The sequence below is a fragment of the Rhamphochromis sp. 'chilingali' genome, assembly GCF_963969265.1.
Source record: "Rhamphochromis sp. 'chilingali' genome assembly, chromosome: 1".
Taxonomy (NCBI): domain Eukaryota; kingdom Metazoa; phylum Chordata; class Actinopteri; order Cichliformes; family Cichlidae; genus Rhamphochromis; species Rhamphochromis sp. 'chilingali'.
The window spans coordinates 62,728,930-62,742,652 of NC_137929.1; the positions used below are offsets into that span (position 1 = coordinate 62,728,930).

Here is a 13,723-nt window from a genome sequence, read left to right on the forward strand (position 1 = left end):
TGAGGTGAAGAGGCACTACAGCTTAGTTGTTCCCCCCTCCTTTGTCCTCCTGTTTCCCCTCCCTCTCCCCTCCAGAGAGGAGTTAAACAGTTTGATGGCGTGTGGGACAAAGGAGTTTTTAAGTCTGTTAGTTCTTGTCTTGGGGAGAAGCAACCTGTCACTGAACAGACTCTTCTGATTGTTTATGGCCGTGTGCAGAGGATGCCCAGCATTGTCCATAATGTCCAGCAGTTTCTTTAATGTCCTTTTCTCTGCCACTGTCACCAGAGTGTCCAGCTTCATGCCGACCACAGAGCTAGCCCTCCTGATCAGTTTCTCCAGCCTGGATGAGTCCTTCTTTGCTGTGCTGCTCCCCCAGCACACCACAGCATAGAAAAGTACTCCAGCAACCACCGACTGGTAAAACATCCTCAGGAGCTTCCTGCAGATGTTAAAAGACCTCAGCCTCCTGAGGACGTACAGTCGGCTTTGGGCTTTTTTATACAGGTGCTCTGTGTTGCATGACCAGTCCAGTTTATTGTCCACCCACAGAACGTCACATCAGTAGTTGTGCTCATAAGAGTTGATTCTCAGTCTATTGAAGGTTTCAAGCTTTGTGAAGCGCGATGTCTTCACAATCTATTGTGTAAGGTGATTTGGAGCAATGGAAGGTTAAAACAGCATTCACGCTTACAGACAAATATGATTTAAATGTAGACCTTTGTAAGCAAAGGCCTTGAATTCATTTAGCTTCTACCTGCAGTTGAGCTTGCCTAGTAAAAAGTGACAGAAGAAGAGTGAAGAAAGTGTAAAGTCCCCAGGGGCTATTCGGAGAATGAATTTAATTACCATGTATGGAAGAAAGTACTGGAAAGAGTAACATCTCTGTCTATTTTAGCTATTTTTAAGTGATGTGTGACACACGCTAGGCACAGATACACCCACACACAGGTCGTTATCATCATGATCGTTGAGCCCACTGCACCACTCCTCCCCTGCAGCCACGCGCCGGACCACACCTCCGCCACATGATGATTTACTGTAACTTAAGCATAATTATGTACATTTGTGACGCAGAAGGGGCTGAACCCTGAGATGAATAAAACTATTCTGAATTGAGTTGTTTGGAGAAGATCTATGCTGATGAGTTGCAGTGTACATCTTCCCACACATGTACTCATTAAATCATCATTTGACTGAACTCTTCTGGGCCAGTGTTGGTTTGTTCTTTGCCTCAATATTTCGAATCGGGACACTACCAATACAGATCATTCACAGCTAGGCTAAAATAGAAGGATCTCAGTGATTGTGAAAACAGAGCTATTTAGGAGCAATAAGGCAGCGCAGCTAAAAGAGCCGAAGATCTCAAACACACTGAACACTCCTCACTCACTTGGAGAACCAACTTTCAGATTGATGACGCTGATGAGCTTCAAAGGTTTTCCAGCTCTCTTGATGACATGACACTCGTATGTTCCAGCATCATCTTGTCTCACATTCTTCACTTCAGAATCAAAGACACGTCTCCATCAGCTATCTGTCTGTCCTTCAGATCCACCTGGTTCTCAAAAGATGGATGCTGGTAATCTGGAACAAGTCATCCATGCTGATATAAAAGGACAAGTTTTTCATCTTCCAGGTCAGTTCTGCTCCACTCTACAACTATGACGATGTGAACTTGAGCTTGACATGTCAGAGTGACGTCCTGTCCAGACTCAGCTGTGATGATTTTGTGATCTGAAAAACAGGAAACAACACAGCGCAGCGAGATTAAAGGTCAAAGTAACACTGTTCACTTCTACAGCAGTCAATCAGAGTGATAATCAGACAGCACTAAACTGTACTTACACACAGAGAATTTTCAATAAACTTATCACAAAATTAATGTGTGCAGGCTCATGTTGCCTGCACACACACAGACAAACAGAATGAATATGAAATAATCCTACTCAATTTCTTTGTCTTTATCTATCATTGAAATGGCATTTATCTCCAGGGCCCTGTTTCAGGAAGCCGGTTTAGTGGAAAAACTGAGTAAGTATACCCTGAGTTAACGAAAACTCTGGGTTTTCGGTTTCACAAAGCGAGTTCAGATGAAGCCTCAGTGAGTCACTATGACGACACACTCCGTGAAGCTAACCTGCCCCCTAGCAGGTTTACTACAACTAACCCTGACTGTCTCCGCCCCTTTGTCGGAAACCTGACAGTAGGAAGAGTCGGAAATGGCGTGCCTCTTCCTTGAAGAGCCAGTAGATCGTGAAGCCCAAATTCTCCGCAGAGCTCTCCGCCGGGAGAGAGTGATCAGAGCGCGTTTGGACATTTTATCATTTCCTGATGATTTCCTGTGCGAACGTTACCGTATCTCAGCACAATCTATAAGTTATTTGGATAACATCCTCAGGCCATATATTACGCATGTGACACATCGCGGACATTCTCTCAGTTCATTACATATTATATGTATTGCACTTCGGTTTTTTGCAAACGGGAGCTTTCTGTATAATATTGGTGACGCTGAGCACGTTTCCAAGGCTACCGTCTGTCGGGCAGTCAGGAATGTTACAGTTGCACTGAAACGTCTCCTGCACTCGTCTGTGGTGTTCCCCGGTCATAGACCCACAAGATTCATCAAAGAGGGATTCCACAAAATTGCAGGTATCAGGATGACCAAAACTTAATTTATGATGTGGTGATACTTGGACTACTACTCAAATTTTACATTTATTTTCAGGGTTCCCAGGCGTGATTGGCTGTACAGATGGCACTCACATCCCAATCATTGCTCCTTCAGTAAATGAAGGAGACTATGTGAACAGGAAGTCTTTCCACAGCATTAATGTACAGGTACATAGTTCCCTGTAGCATTTCAAACTAACAAATTATTTCATTATAGTAATGGATGCTAATTTGTGTTCTCTGCACTGTGAAGATCATATATGATGCTGCCAACATTATCACAAATGTGGAAGCCAAGTGGCCAGGCTCTGTCCATGACTCACAAATATTCCGTGAATGTACACTGAGCACAAAATTTGGACATGGTGAGTTGAGAATACTTTAAAATATATAAAGACCAATTGCTTCAGGGACATTTGAACTGAAGTGTATCCTTCTGTCTTAGGAGAGTTCACTGGCTACTTGCTTGGTGATAGGGGGTATCCATGTTTACCCTATTTGCTTACCCCTTACCCTGACCCTGAACCGGGCCCACAGCAGCGATATAATCTGGCTAATTGCAGGACAAGAGCCAGAATTGAAATGATTATCGGAATGCTTAAGGCCCGGTTCCAGTGCCTGCAAAGACTCAGGGTCACCCCAGAAAGGGCATGTGACATTATTGTGGCATGTGTGATTCTTCACAACATTGCCACAATTAGAGGAGAACACTGTCCTTCTGAACCAAACATCAGCAGTGATCCAAACCATGAACATCCTGACCCTCCCACGGACATACAAGATGGAAGCACAGTCAGAGACACCATATGTCACAATCATTTCTTTTGACCCATCACCTCAACATGTTGAAAGAAGAATAAACAGATTTTTTGTTCAACTGGCTTTATTGGTCGCCTGTATTTCCTGTACACAAAGTATTAAAAGATGTAAACCTCATAAAGTGTCTCTGTTGCTTCCTCCTCTGTAACAGCTGTCAATGTTTCAAATTCAAAAATTCAAATTCAAATTTTATTTGTCACGTACACAGTCATACACAGTACGATATGTAGTGAAATGCTTGGACAACTGCTCGTGACCTAAAGAGAACAAAAAAGGAAAAGGCTATGAATAAGATAGGAAATAAATATGAAAAATTAAAAAGGGTAAATTTAACTAGGAAGGAATAAAATATAAATTAAGGTTAAAAATGAAATAACTGTACAACACAAATTAGAATGAAGGGTAAATTTAACTGGGAAAGAATAAGATAAGTCTGTTGTTGGGATGGCTGAGGTCCTTCACGATCTTCCTGGCCTTGGTCCAGCACCGCCTGCTGTAGATTGAGTGCAGGTCAGGGAGCTCGGAGCGGATGGTGCGCTCAGCTGACCGCACAACCCTCTGTAGAGCTCGTCTGTCCTGCATGGTGCTGTTCCCGAACCAGGTTAAGATGTTTCCCGCCAGGATGCTCTCTATGGTGCACGAGTAAAAGTTCCTGAGCACCTTGGAGGGCAGTTGGAAGTCTCTCAAGCGTCTGAGGTGGTAGAGACGCTGTCGGGCCTTTTTCACCACGGTGTTGATGTGACAGGACCATGACAGGTCCTGCGTGATGTGAACTCCGAGGTATTTGAAGCTGTCCACTCTCTCCACTGGGCACTCGTTGATGACGGGGGTCTGGTAGTTCCTCTCCTGCTTAGTGCTGAAGTCCACTATCAGCTCCTTTGTCTTACTGACGTTTAGAAGGAGGTTGTTCCTCTGGCACCAGTTCTCCAGATTCCTAATCTCCTTCAGGTAGGCCGTCTCGTTGTTATCAGAGATCAGGCCCACCACGACGGTGTCGTCAGCAAACTTGATGATGGTGGTGGAGCTGGTAGTGGCCACACAGTCATATGTGTACAGAGAGTACAGCAGGGGGCTCAGAACACACCCCTGGGGGGCTCCAGTGCTGAGAGTGGTGGAGGCTGAGACATGTCCGCCCATCCTTACTGCCTGTGGTCTGCCAGTTAGGAAGTTGGAAATCCACTGACACATAGATGAGCTGAGTCCCAGATGCTCCAGCTTGGTGGTGAGTGTGGAGGGAATTATGGTGTTAAATGCAGAGCTGTAGTCTATGAAGAGCATTTTAACATAATTCCCCCTTCTAGTGTCCAAGTGAGTGAGTGATGTGTGGAGGAGATGAGAGATGGCATCGTCTGTGGAACGATTTGGACGGTAAGCGAACTGTAGTGGGTCCAGTGTGTCTGGTAGTGAAGAAATGATGAAGTCTCTGACCAGGCGTTCAAAGCACTTCATCACTACTGAGGTGAGGGCTACAGGGCGATAGTCATTGAGAGAAGCAGGGTGGGGTTTCTTCGGGACAGGAACAATGATGGACTCTTTGAAGCATGTGGGGATCACCGACTGAGATAAAGAGATGTTGAATATCTCAGTGAACACAGGAGCTAGCTGGTATGCGCAGTCTCTTAGGATACGACCTGGGATGCCGTCTGGTCCTGCTGCTTTCCTGGTGTTCACTCTCTTGAAGGCTCTCCTTACTTCATGCTCGGAGATGACGAGCACGTTTCCGGTGCTGGCAGTATCTTCCTGTCTGCAGCCGTTAGCGCCGCTAACACTAGCATTGTTGGAGACCTTAGCTGCAGCCTCGAAGCGAGCATAGAAAGTGTTCAGCTCGTCTGCCAGAGTCACGGCCGCGTTCGTCATACCGGTTGTTGGTGCTTTATAGTCCGTTATTGTCCTTAGTCCCCGCCACAGGCTCCTAGAGTCACTCTGTTGGAGTTGTGACTCTAGTTTCCTCCCGTAGCGCTGCTTCGCCTCTTTCACCGCCCTCCGCACGTTATATGACGCGGCTTTGTACGGGTCCATGTCCCCCGTCATGAGTCCCGTGTTGTAGGCAGCGGTGCGGGATCTCAGAGTGTCGCGGATGGTTTTATCCACCCACGGCTTCTGGTTGGGAAACGTTGTGATAGTCTTTGTCTCCACGGTATCATCCGCTAGTTTCCCGATGAATCCCACAACCGCTTCCGTAAACACGTTGACGTCATCGTCGGAGCTGTTTCTGAACATGCCCCAGTCTGCGTCATCGAGTGCGTCCTGTAACGCGGCCACCGATTGATCCGTCCAGCGCGCGACCTTCCTCTGAACCGGAACTTCCTGTTTCAGCCTTTGTTTGTATTTTGGCATGAGGAAGATGGCGGCGTGATCAGATTTGCCAAACGGGGGGCGGGATTGTGCCTTGTAGCCGTCCTTGACCGTAGTGTAGCAGTGGTCCAGTGTCCTTTCACCCCTGGTGGGGCAGGTGATGTGTTGATAAAAGTTCGGCGCTGCGCGTTTGAGGTTGGCGCTATTAAAGTCCCCCGTCACAATAAGCGCAGCGTCCCGGTGTTGTGTCTGGTGCTACGTTCACACTGCAGGTCTTAATGCTTAATTCCAATTTTTTGATCAAATCTGATTTTTTTGTCTGCTTGTTCACACTATAAATAAAATGCGACAGCAAACGCGCTCTAGTGTGAACCCTCAAAGCGGCCCGCATGCGCAAAAGAAGACGTCACACACAACACACTCTGTTTAGACCCAGAGCAAACAATATTTCGTCTTGATGCATTCTCAATCATCCAGCAAAGTAAATCTCCAAAAGTTGAATCTGTTCATCTGGACGTAGCGTTTTGTGGGAGAAACGTTTCGTCACTCATCCAGGTGACTTCTTCAGTCTCAGCTGACTGCAGGTTTCCCCAAATCTTATAAACAGTACATTTGCATAATGACTGAAACCAGCCCACTGAATCAACAATGGGCTGGGAAGTCAGTTCCTTGATCATAATTATGCAAAGCTCTCATGACCATTGATCAACAACCACTAACCAAAACCCACTGATTGAAGACCACCATCATTTCCATCAGTAATGGGGAACATCTAAAAGCTGGCGTGTACCGTAAACCTACGCATATGGATCAGTATCTAAGGTTTGACTCTCATCATCCACTGGAGCACAAACTGGATGTCATCAGGATCAGGACGCTACAATACAGAGCGAAAACCATCCCCACATCAAGAAGGCCCTGAGCCTTCTTGATGTGCTGTTGGCTATCCGATTGGCCTCCCTGCTGCTGTGGAGCCTGGGACGGTCTGCTTGCCTCCACCCCGGGGGGAAGGGTAACATCTCTTGGGTCTGGGTTCTGTTTCCCCCTCTGGGGGCGAGGGTACCTGGACCCGGGGTGTAGAGTATGTTTGGGGAGTGTGATTGTGTGTACATGTCCATTTATGTCAGTCCTTACGTTGGGTGAGTGCTGAGTGTTTGTATATGTGTGCATGAGGGTGGGAACGCATGTTTGTGTCTGTGTGTGCCTGTTTGTCTGTGTCTATATGTCAGGTCGGGTCTTAGACTCCACCTCTCTGGGAACTCCCAGGCCCTCCAAGGCCTATCTCCCCTCACCACACTCCCTGCCGGTGACTGATGCTCTCAGGGGTCGGTGCATTGCTGGCGCCTGTTGCTCGGTCAGGCCTCCTCCGGGGTGTGGGGGGCCCTCTGGGCCTCCGGCCTCTGGGCCTGCGGCTCAGTTCACTCTGGCGCAGCTGGCTGCCGGCAGAGCCGGCGGGCACGCCGGTGCAGCCCCCTCTAGCTTCTGCTCGGTGGCTACTGGGTGACGCCTCGTCTGGGGATCCTACGCCCTTCCCATGAGGGTGGCATGGATGCTCCTCCTGTGGTCCTCCTTGGGCTCTCGTGCTCTGGGGCCTCTGGATGTCTGGGGCCTGGATCTCCTCCATGCCTGCTTCATGCCCTGGGGGACGGGGCTATGGCTCGCTACATGCTCTTGCAGACCATTACATGTGGAAACCATTTGAATACAAACGCGCTGATCCACACAGGTGTGCACACGGATGTTCACTGCTCGTAGACTTAAATTACACCTTTCTTGGCTGCTACTTCAAAGCACATTGTGCGCTGTCTGTCCTGCGTGCTGCACAACAACATTGAATATTTAGTATTTACTGCTGTTTACACTTAGCTAGATTAATGCGATGGTGTTGTGTTTAGTATGTTGCTTTGGGTTTTTTTTGCTTGTTTTCTATTCTTTCTCTCTCAACAGGTGATCCAGGAGATTTTATTTTATTTATTTATTTTTCCCCTTTCTCACTGTCCCTCTCCCCTTCTGTTTTTCTTTTCATTCCTCTTTCTTTCTCCCCTTTCCTATCCCTCACTCATGTCTGTCCCATCTGTAACAACTGAAAATAAAATAAAATAAATAATTAAAAACAAAGGTCGATCAAATGGACCAATATGGCAATGCCACGATGATCCATTTGGCAAAGTAAATCCATTGGGTATCCTTGTTGGTCTTCAGACAACAATTCTGATGGCTAAAGAACCAAATGGGACAGGCAAAAAAAAGAAGAAAAAAAAAAAGAATTTTCCCTTTCCAGTTCACAATCAATCCCACCCCTAGGTCAAAAAATATGTATAGGACAATTGGCCTAATCTAATATTTTGTATGAACCTGTCCAGCTGTCCATTTAGTTGAATGTAGGATTAACTCATAAGTCTTGCTAAAGTACCTTGTATTCTGATTCATCGCAGCAGCAACAGCAGCAGTTTGGTTGGATGATGTTAGCAACTGTCAGCAACTGCTGACCGAATAATTTCATCCTGCATAATCTGAAACAAACACATAAAGACAGAAACAATTTATAAATTAACGTTCGATAAAATCTAAGAATGTATCATTTATTAGATAACAATATGAATATGTCTAACAAAAAACTTGTGTGGAGCAAAGTTACATTCAATCAAGATGGTCTGGCATGCTACAACTTTATAGTTGTTAAATTCTGGGTATACATACCCAACTTGTACACGTTTATTATTATTATTATTATTATTATTATTATTATTATTATTATCCTACCCAATTACATGTTTCTTTTAATCAGAGTATGCTGTTTGAATGACTTTACAATATCATTTACATTGCGTTCCTTACATTTTCCCAAATTGTATGTTATATTAATCCTATATTTCCGTTTTAATATTTCTAATGTTTGCCTTGTTTTCTTCACTGTCTGGTCTGCCTCTGTCTCACCTGTCCATACATGTCCCCAACAAAGGATGTTTTAATTCACCACTATTCCAGTGAAACACGAGTCTCCCATCTTCCTGCTACCGGTCTGGAGTTTTTGTTCACCAAAGCACACACCAACTTCATACTGATGGACAGATCACTGCCCTTTTGCCGCCTTGTCTGATTGTGTTTTCTGGCTTTGGTTCACTTCACCTCACTCTTCCCCATTCTTGTCATTAAATCCGGCCGTTCTGCAACCATGGCAGCCATTAACTCTATGGCTTTATTCATGGTGTATTTTACCCCTTCACCAAAGGCCGTTCTCGTTTCCAACATTATATTTGCAGTGTTCGTCTATCTATCAATATCTGCGGAGTATTTTTTTAACGAGTATCCTATTTTCTAAAGCACAGCATGTAAAGGGTAGCTCGGTTAGCAGGATGCTAGCATGTAGCGCTTAGTGAGACACGCCTCAGACGAGTTGAGCAAAGACCCCGTCTGTGTACTTTATACGTGAGCAACGGATTTAAATAAAGTTAAGGTTTCAAAAGACAAAATTGAAGATGAAAAACAATATACTTACCGGAGAGCCGCCAGGGTTTGCCGCTGCCATCTTGGCGCTCCTAAATTCAAAACTGCCTCTGCAGTCAGGCATGGGAGGCATGGAAATTGTCATTGAGTTAGTCAAACGTTTTCCTTAGTTCGAGTAGATGATAAAATAAAATAAAAATAACTGGGATTTTAAATAGGACTAGGCGTTCTGTAATGATCTCTATTTAGGAGAAAAACTTAATCACTCGCCTTTAAACAGCTCTCTTTTAGGAAACACACTGCTGGCTAACGGTGTCATGTGATCAAACAGCGTAATTTAATTGGCTGAGAGCCACTCGACTCGATCTGGTGCTGATTGCTCTGGCTTGGGTCATTAAAGTTCATCATTTTTGCAGTTGAATTTTTGCAGATGAATTTTTTTCAGGTGAATTTTTTTCAGGTGAATTTTTTGCAGGTGAATATTTTTGCAGGGAAATTTGGAGGATAAGAATTCAGTGTCTGATTCTGATGATACTATATTTCTTCCATACATTTGCAGTTTGGACGCACAGGTGTGAACATCTCCCACAGCAGGGGGAGGACTATCCTCCACCCGTAATGCTGCAAATAATGGTCGGCAAAGTCATGTGACATTAGTGATGTTTGTACTAACTTGATTTAAAAGTCTTTACTTTAAAATATATGCTGTTCAGTAGTCGACCTTAATCTTACAGAGAATGTGATCATTTTATTGATAATTAAAGTCAGTCATATATCCACAAACACAACAAGATGAAAGTCAGTGATGCTGCTCGGTTTTCAGTCCTGAATATCACGGCACAAGCAGGATTCACTGCACTGTTAATGTTAGCTGTGTTATATTGCTGTCTCTGTTCGGTGGTGTCGAGCCAAATGGACTTTAACGTGTGTTTGAACGAGCTGACGGTTCACTCGTTAAGCTGAAAGAAAGATGCTTTAATCACAGCAGTCACACATGTGTCCACTGTATCATCTGGAAACTCTTCTTGTTTTGTAATAACACAAACTAAATCCTCCTTCTTTTGTGCTGTTTTGCAGCAGTGTGTACACCTGAGACTGTCACCTGTCTGTCCTGCACTCTCTCTCTGCTTCTTTCTCTCTGATTGTGGAATAAAAGTATGAACATGTGTTTATAAGTTACACTTGTGTTTGAATCCTGCAGCTTATCACACATTTGATTTCCATGTGTGACGACTGCAAGTGTCCAGAGTGAGGACAGACTGAGGGACCCACTGCTGCACATCATCTGTGAGGCTTTGCACCCCTGATGATCCACCAGGACAAACTCAACAGTGTGAGGAAGAGGAGGAGGAAGAGCCAGCAGCAGCTGACAGATGGAGAGAATAGACAGACTGTTTCCTGTTTGTGAAGGACTGCTAGATAAGTTTAAAATAATTAATTGTCTGTCCTGAATCAGTCTTATTAGGTAATGTTCAAATAATTTGATCATTCCAGTGTTTTCAGTGTGGGAGAAAGTACTTAGGGCCTTCAGGTTACACACTATGAAAGGCAGCAACAAGTTTAATGTTCAGAAACCTAAAGTATATATCAGCAGCAGAATGGAGCTAAAAATAAATGTTTGTTTCAGTTATATGAAGCTTTGAGTATTTTGGATCAGTAGCACTGCTGTGTTTGTTGTATCATATTGCTGTGATTGTTTATATGCTTTATATATTCTGAGGTAAGTTGATCTATAATGTTACATCATATTCTATAAGGATGTTATGTGTTTGTAGACTTTCTGCCCAGTTTGACCCATTTAGTAGAAGTCAGCCTGTTTAAGGCTCTGATATCTATTCTGTATGACTTGTAACTGTCCCTGAGACAGTTAAAATAAAGTTGGTTATTTCATGTTTCTGTGATAAATTCATGCTTAATTTAGTTCATTTATTTATAAGATAAGATGATAAAAGTTTAACATTAATTAAAAAACATGTCTAAAATATGTGATTACAAAATATGGGTTTGTTAAATATGTAAAGTGCTGTAAAGTTTGTTTGAGGTGAAGTTTGTAATTGTCACATGACCAGAGTTTGGTTGAGAGCACAACCATGGCATTGTGGAGCTAGCATGGATACATGGCTACCGATGCATCTACAGCCTCAGCGTTAATGTTATTCTGCATGTGGTCCAAGAGGCGCAAACGGTATGGTTTCGTGTATATTGTTTGTATAATGTTGCATACGTGTTCTACAGTGGTAATGAGAGGACATTTTTGTGATATCCATTATTGTGCATTTTCTCTGTTCTGCTTGCACAAGACTGTTTATGGACACTGATATGAGAGACTGATAAGCTCAAAACATTTATGTTGTAAACTTTGTGTTTCTTCAGTTTTCACGGTGTCTGAAGACAATAAGAGTGAGAGAGAGAGAGAAATAAATTTCCGAAGACATCAGTATGATGCGTGGCCATTCTTTGTTGGACCCCTGTAGTTACATGACTTAAAGCAGTTATGACATGGTCTGATTTTCTCACCCAATAAAGGAATATTTAATATATCAGTCTACTCTTCATTCTATCAGAAACAGTTATCACAGCTCGTACATTTTCATTTTGCACATATATGTAAGCATTGAGCCAAATTTAGTAATGCCAACAAATTAAATGAACAATATTTGTCTCTTACATATGATACATCTATACGTATTTATACACTGTAAAAGATTCTTGTCTTTGAGTGAAGATTTATGGTGATGGGAAATATAAATAACTGAAACTTGAATCTTTACTGAAGCTCAGTGTTTGACACAGAGTTCACTCACATGTGCTGTACCAGTGTAGCTCAGGTGGCAGAGCAGGTCAGCCAGTAATCAGAAGGTCGGTGGTTCGATCCCAGGCTGCACCCTGGCTGGGCAGCCTGGGATCCTATGGGCAAGATACTAACCCCTACTGGTGGTGGTCAGAGGGCCCGGTGGCGCCTGTGTCCGGCAGCCTCGCTTCTGTCAGTGCGCCCCAGGGCAGCTGTGGCTACAATGTAGCTTGCTATCGCCTGTGTGTGAATGGGTGAATGACTGAATGTAGTGTAAAGCGCTTTGGGGTCCTATGGACTAGAAAAGCGCTATACAAATGCAGGCCATTTACCTGCACATGTGACAATAAAAGTGAATTGTTCAAGTTCACTGCTGTAATAACTAATAATGATTAATATAATAACTATAATATTGGCCATATTATATTTACACTGACTTTAGTCTCATGAACAACATAATTGTTATTTACTAGCTAATCTTAAAATGACTGTTCAGTACAGAAATGAAGCCCAACAATCATGTTTTACAGTCATGTGGTCTCAGCCTCAGATACTTATTAAATCACACAAAGCTCGTGTAGAAACAAACGAACAAATGAACAAAATATGTTCTCCTTCATTTCTCTCAAACAAAGCTGTATGAAACGTTTCCAGCGGTTAGTATCATGGTTGCTAGGCAACCTGGGCAGCGCGACGGAGATCGACCGGTATTTCACAAGCCTCGCACTTCCGGCCTTAGCGGTCTTTGAGTACGCGGCCCTTGTGGACCGTTAAGGCTGCGTACTTTAGGGCTGCCGAACCTGAATAGCTAGGTTTCATTTGACGTAGACGTAAAGCGCGAAATTTGACTGGCGGTCGGAAGTGAAAAAGATAAGCGCAAAATCACAGACAGACAGTACGCAAAATGCCTATGTCCTGTTGTGTTTACGGATGCTCCAGTAGGTCGACCAGAGAAACTGATAAACGGTATTTTAGGGTACCAAAAATAGCCCAACGAAGAGGAGAAAAATGGAAAATTCTAACCGAAAAACGTAGGAAAAAATGGATTTTAAATTTACGTTTACAGTCGGGAGGAGCAGAGTCCGCCAATGCCCGTGTCTGCAGCGACCACTTCGTCAGAGGTAATGTTATGTTTGCAAACGAACTTATTAGCATTAGGTTGTCGTTAAATTCTCGTTTACTTAGTGCTTTTAAGTTAGTAGTCTAATATTGACTTGATTGGGACTATAGGCTGCCCAAGTGCTTTGGATGACGAAGAGTCGGAGGACTGGGCTCCGACGGTCAATCTCGGCTACGAACGAAAACCCAGATCGGAATCAGTTCTCAAACGAGAGAAAAGAATGAAGCTTAAGGCAGAACAGCATCGATGTGCAGAGGCGATTTTGGATATGCAACAGACGGCTGAGAGCCCGAGACACCCTTCAGAGGTGTCTCGTTAGACCGCTGAGAATGGTTTACCTTGAAACAAACAACTGTCACTCTAACGAAGTCCTAAGGATGTGGCATGTTTGTTGACGTTAAAGCCGCTACCGCTAACTGTTAGCGTGTTTAAGATAAAGCAATATAAGAACAAACACTCACCCTTGCAAACACCAAACTGTATCCATCACGGAGACGTTTTGTTCCAAGGTTGTGGACCCACCCGCTGACAAAAAAATTGTACGCCTCCAGACTCTTGAAAGCTTTCATTTGCTGCCTAGTGTAGTAAGAAGTCTG

General features: G+C 44.0%; 1 protein-coding gene and 1 long non-coding RNA gene across 2 annotated transcripts in view; one reads left to right on the top strand and one right to left on the bottom strand.

The window, feature by feature from the left end:
* The window catches only part of LOC308409534 (putative nuclease HARBI1), a gene marked incomplete at both ends in the record, with an annotated part of 126,978 nt that extends 123,495 nt beyond the window's left edge, over window positions 1-3,483 (top strand). The window contains 3 exons of the mRNA XM_080902351.1: window positions 2,711-2,823; window positions 2,909-3,020; window positions 3,101-3,483. Coding sequence (XP_080758477.1) covers window positions 2,711-2,823; window positions 2,909-3,020; window positions 3,101-3,483 — 608 coding nt within the window. The remainder of the gene's footprint in view (window positions 1-2,710; window positions 2,824-2,908; window positions 3,021-3,100) is intronic.
* A 3,064-nt stretch (window positions 3,484-6,547) lies between these two features.
* Window positions 6,548-13,703, bottom strand: LOC308394960. Its single transcript, XR_013971324.1, has 3 exons — window positions 13,589-13,703; window positions 9,269-9,326; window positions 6,548-8,282 (listed from the first exon to the last, which is right to left on the bottom strand). It is a non-coding gene; the product is annotated as an uncharacterized lncRNA (long non-coding RNA).
* Window positions 13,704-13,723: the final 20 nt, after the last annotated feature.